This window comes from Malurus melanocephalus, unplaced genomic scaffold, assembly GCF_030028575.1.
Source record: "Malurus melanocephalus ecotype Western Australia unplaced genomic scaffold, MMel_1.1 scaffold_1101, whole genome shotgun sequence".
In the NCBI taxonomy this organism is placed as follows: domain Eukaryota; kingdom Metazoa; phylum Chordata; class Aves; order Passeriformes; family Maluridae; genus Malurus; species Malurus melanocephalus.
Window position 1 is genome coordinate 59,903 of NW_026624333.1, and position 5,782 is coordinate 65,684.

At 39.3% G+C, this 5,782-nt stretch overlaps 1 protein-coding gene across 3 annotated transcripts in view; it reads left to right on the forward strand.

Annotated features, from left to right (window-relative positions):
• The window catches only part of MIER1 (MIER1 transcriptional regulator), a 31,924-nt gene that overhangs the window by 8,222 nt on the left and 17,920 nt on the right, over window positions 1–5,782 (forward strand). For all 3 annotated transcript variants that reach the window (XM_057386933.1, XM_057386934.1, XM_057386932.1), the window contains 2 exons: window positions 3,561–3,585; window positions 4,599–4,744. In XM_057386933.1, coding sequence (XP_057242916.1) covers window positions 4,646–4,744 — 99 coding nt within the window. In that variant the 5' untranslated portion in view covers window positions 3,561–3,585; window positions 4,599–4,645. The remainder of the gene's footprint in view (window positions 1–3,560; window positions 3,586–4,598; window positions 4,745–5,782) is intronic.

Sequence of the window (5,782 nt, forward strand, 5' to 3'; positions counted from 1 at the left end):
GATTTCTTGGCTGGTGGTTGCTGCAAGTGTCTCCAGCCTTGTGAAAGGCCGGTCTTTCCTGAGTCTCCTAAAACTGGAATAAAACAGTGGCATTCCCGTGGTGCTGATGTTTTGTGCCTCAGTGTCTCTCCTTTTTCTCTTTCCATGAGGTTTTCCTTCACCCCTCAGAGCTGCTGTTCCCTTCACTTTGCTCACCTGGAGTGTTAACAGATGTGCTCCTTGGTGTATCCATACATCAGGAATCCTTGGTCGCTGGAGTTTTTCCCCATTGTCCATGAATTAGGAGTTGATGGATGATTTTTCATTCTTTTGAACTCACAACAGGCTGCTCACTGTTACCTTTGCTGGTGGAGCAATTCACAGAACAATTTCAGYGTGTATTGCCTGTATATTGTCAGCATTCCCTATTTTTTCTCTCCTGGGCCTTGGATCCCATTATCCTTTGATAGGTAGCAGCTCTTTGTTCCCACGAGTGCCCTTGAGGCAAAATCGTGCTTTGTGCTTCCCTGGGAATGGCTGAGCAGAAAATGAAAAGCCACTGAAGAACAGGAACAGCCTTTTCCCAGGAATTCCTGTTCCATGGCCGTGCCATCCTTAGGAATTAGGATCTGCCAACACAGCCATATGATCCTTAACCAGTGCCAGGAAATTTTCATAATTAAATGCCCTCCAAGCCATCTGTTCYAGGCTGGCCAGAGCCACCATCACTTGGGGGCACAGAATGGGATTGACACACCGGGCCTTGCAGGAATTATCCTGCAACAACTCTTCAATCAGAGGATGCTCCTTCCCCCTCTGTGCTGCCAGTCTGACACCCAAGGCTTTTCCAGCTCTCCCTTTTTTGTGTGCTCAGCCTCAAATTCGTKCTCAGGACTGTTTGCAGCACTCACAGAGGCTCAGGAGAAAGTCCTTTGGCTCAGGGAGAGGTTGGAAAAGTGGAATCTCATCTTGGAGATAGGGCTGCTGAGCTGCAGCTCCAGTGCCAGTGCCACATGGAGCAGTGGCAAGAGGTCAGGGCTACTTTGGGCAGCAGCTGGGCATTAATAAAGATGAGCTGTAATGGGACACTGCTTCGAGCTGGAAATAGAAGCAGGAAATGATTGGCAGCTCCTCACAGGCTGGAAACCCGGGAAATGCAGACAGGAGAATCCACAGCCAGGGCAGGTGTGGTCAGCAAAGCTTGGGAGAAAGGAGCAGAGAGCCAGGGCTGCTTTTCTGTAGGCTGAAAGCAAAGCTTTTGGAGTCACAGCTCTCTGAATTCCTGTTATCCCTGGTTTTTGTGGCTGTTTTTCCTTCTGACTTGAGGCCTTTCTCCAGAATTTCTCTTCCCAAGTTGAGCTGAGGTCAATCAGCTCCTTGCTCCATGCATGGACCAGCCAGAATTCCCAATGGATACCACTGCAAAACCAAGRCTAGCACTACTGATTTAGAAATCCATAAACTGTTTCCCAACTGAAACCCCCCCAAACTCCTCTGTTACATCATATTCTGTATTTTCCTTCTGCTGCACATATTTGGAGTTCATTTGTACACTGGATATTCCCACAAAAGCAGACATGTAATTTTTTTTTTCCCTAKGAAGGGCTCTTTCTCSTTACTTTGAAGAGCTTTTKGTATAAAACTCCTTATCCAGGGAGGCAGGGAGCATCWCGTAATGGCTGGGCAGAAAGAGGAGTTTTAAAATGGCATTTGCAGAATTTATTATTTACTAAGTTAAATATTTTATCCCTCAGAATAAACTATCCTCAGGGCWTTTCAGGCCTTTAAATCCAGCTCTGTTCCTGCGAGGGCAGAGTTGTTTCTGGAATTGTTTTTCATCATGGAATTTAGGTTAGAAAAGACTAAATACTGTGTAGTTCAACCATCAGCCACCTCTGTGGTCACCACTAAACCGTGTCCCCAAGTGCCCCATCCACCTCTTTTGAATTCTTCCAGGGATGGTGATTGCAGCCCTTTCCTGGGCATCTGTGCCAATGGATTACAGCCCTTTCCATGAAGAAAAGAGGAGCTTTGCTGTGGCTTTTTTCCTGGGAAGGCTGAATTTATTTGTTTACATGAAGACTTTAATTTTCACTAGTAATTATGTGTTGCATATTATTAATTACCCAGGTTTATCAGGCAAACAAAACATCAACTAGAGACCAGTCCTTGCTGGCTGATCCTGATATTCAGCTCCAGCTCAATATAGTGGACTCTGGAATTTGTTAAGATAATCTTTGCAAATAAAGACTTTTTTGGRTGTARYGATGAGCAAAACTTYCCCTGCTATTGTGCAACAATCTGCAAAAATGTTTGTGGTGTTTACCCACTTAATATGAATTTCTGTGAGGAGATCTKAGAGCTCTGAAGGGRYTCCAGGAGAGCTGGAGAGGGACTTGGGAYAAGGGATGGAGGGACAGGACACAGGGAATGGGGTCACACTGGGAAAGGGGRTATTGGGAAGGAATTCTGTGTGTATATTCTGTATTTTCCTTCTGCTGGACATATTTGGAGTGCATTTTTACATTGGAGACTCCCACAAAAGCGAGGCAGACATGTAAATGAATTTTTTTTCCCTGGGAAGGTCTCTTTCTCCTCACTTTGAAGAGCKTTTGATATAAAAGAACTTCAAATTACACAGAAGTTTTTCAATTTTAGATTTTGCTTTGCTGCATCACTAGGCCAAGTTGAGAAGGAGAGAAGGAGAAGGAAAATCCTTCTGAAAATCTTGTAATAGTAACACAAGCTTTTCCTTGAASACAGRATTATATRTTAATTAATATTAATTAATAARCAATATCCATGGTACCAAACAATATCTGAGTTTGCAGGAGGTGACAGAGACTCCATAGGGAAAAGTCAGTTTTCCTAACTTGGAAAAAAACCACTTCATTACTTTGTGCCTGAAAAGAGTTGAAATTCATTTGTTTGAATTATCAAAATAAATGAGCTTTGAATGTCTGACATGCAAATTCCACCCCAGGAGGCTGAAGATTGGCAAAGGGATAAGCAAGGAAAAGCAGAATTTTATAAAAAAATTTGTTTGTTGAGGTTATAAATATCAGATTACCAAATTTYAGGCCAAAGAGGGGCTCTGTTACATGGATTATTGGGGAAGTCTCATTTTCATTYTGTATCTCAAAAATAATATTTGCAATCGGTGTTTTTTTTGTGTTTTCCTCCCAGCTGGGTTGGAGATTAAGATTAAATTGGTTTTTCCTTCATTCTCTGAGGAATTCTTATTATGATTTGGGATTCCTTTAAAAAGTGTGTCCCTGAATTGAAGTAGAACAGGGAATTTGTGTTCAGCTTCAAGTGGGAAAAATAATTTCTCTTAAACTTCCTCACTGACARTGGAATCTGGGATATCCCTGGCTTGTGGAAAGGGTGATTTATTTATACCCGGAGTTAGATCAGAACTAAAGTTAAAGTATTATTTTACCTTCGTACTTCATTTATAAATTTAATTATTCTTTTTATATATATATATTTTACAGTGAGTTCCTTTATATCAGCAGAATAATTGAATTTATACAGGTTCAACATAGCAAAAATAATTTCCTTTCTCTTCTTTTTTTTAGCCTTCTGTTGAGTCTTCAAGCCCAGGTAAATATTTTTAATAATTTCCAAGGTTTTTGGCATCCTGTTAYTGGAAAAGCTTTCCAGGAGTTCCTTTAGTGGGATTGTTGTTGCCTCTTGAGGTTTGATTTTTTTCAGACAAAATAATTRATTGCTACATAATGAAACCTTGTAGTCACCCCTCCCTGTCACACCCTTAGTATGGGTACAGGGTTTGGAAAATGGAATTTAAATTGTGCGAGGAAAAAAAGGGGAAAAATGGGCAGGGTTGGGATTTAAAATGAGGAGAAAAGGGGGAAAATATGAGCAGGGTTGGGATTAAAAATGAGGAGAAAAATATGAGCAGGGTTGGGATTAAAATGAGGAGAAAATGGGAAAAATGAACAGGGTTGGGATTAAAAATGTGGAGAAAAGGGGAAAAATTATCAGGGTTGGGATTAAAAATCAGGAGAAAAATATGAGCAGGGTTGGGATTTAAAATGAGGAGAAAAGGGGAAAAATCCAGGGCTGGATTTAAAACTCAGGTATTGCTGAGTGACATCCACCAGACCATTCATCCATTCATTGCTTTGTCATTGTCCCCAAATGGAACCAAAGAACAGGGAAAAATAACTCAGAAATAAAATCTGCATAACAGGAAACTTGTTTAATGTAAATTTGRGAAAAGTCCTTAGTTTGTAGTTGTGAATGAGCAAGGTGCCAGAGAATAAAGGAGTTTTTATTTTATGAGTTTTTTCCTCGCTGAACAACTCAATTTAGGCAGGTTTGGGATTTTTTAAAAGTTAAATGATCACAAATTGAGTTTTTAATTTAATTAACTAAGGYCTAATGTGCAGAGAAAAGGACCTGGTTCTTCCTGCCAGGATCTCCTCCCCTCAAAAGGAAATTTCCCTGAAGAACAAAACAAAGCCAAAGGGTCAATATTTGAATTTCTGACCACAATTCTGCTTCGAATATCACCAAAATAAATTGAAAAATTCAACTCTGTGAGGCCATGATGTCACTAAAAACCTTGTTGGAAATGTTTCCCATCATTTCAGGAGGTTCAGCAACATCTGATGACCATGAATTTGACCCATCAGCTGATATGCTGGTGCATGACTTTGATGATGAACGGACATTAGAAGAGGAGGAAATGATGGAAGGAGAAACAAACTTCAGATCTGAAATAGAGGATCTTACCAGGGTAGGTGGCCTGAAATAATCCTAAACCACAYCCACATTCTCACACTAAATACACACATGGTTTGAGCCTTCATATTTGGATTTTAAGTAAAAAAAAAAAAACACCCCCAAAACCATTAATAGATTAAAAAAAAAGAGGGGGAAAGGGTTGAATAAATTATTCAAAAATTGGGGAGAAGAAATGGTAGATAAATATTAATAATGGATAAAGCTGTGCTCGTTTAGTTGCTTTTTRCATATACAGGATTTGCATTTTAGAGCTAATCTAAATTAAAATATCTCTGCCTAAAACTCGTATATTCCAACTGCACCTGAGTAGTGCTTGTAGATTTTTATTTAAAAACAAAAAAAATCATAATTTTACATTTCTTGTGGATTTTGGTACAAATTTCTGTCTCATCTAGTGGAGCACACAGGATTATCCTCATTTAAAGGAAGATGCAGAGGAAATGATGTCCAAACCCTATTTACCACAAGTGATTATGCCAATAGCACTTTAAATTAATTTAGTGCAATTAATCAATTTTTCCAGTGTAAATGATAATTTCTTTCTGGCAATTCCAGGTTGTGCTGTCACTTCTGTATTGTCTTCAATTATTTCTCAGGCAGGAATAATATTCTTAAATTACCAAGTAGGTTCATTATAAATGCAAAGTAATTTAGATACTGTCTGTGGCTTGTTGGCCTCCAGAACAGATCATTAACAATTCACAGATGAATATTTGATGTACAAACCCTATTTAGCTTAAGTGATTCTGCCAATATGACTTTAAATTAATTTACTGCAATTAATCTATATTTCCAGTGGAAATGATCATTTTTTTTCCCTGCTAATTTCCAGCTTGATGGTAAATGGAAAACATAAATAAATAGTTGGTGAATCTAAATACTCTTGATGTAGATTAAGTGAGGAATGGAGCTCCACATGTCTGGCATGTGGGGTTTAAGTTGCAAATGTGCTTTTTTCCCTTCATATTTTGTGCAATTCTCTCACCACATTACAACTCTTGAGTTTATCCCCTCATATTCAGTGGTGGGA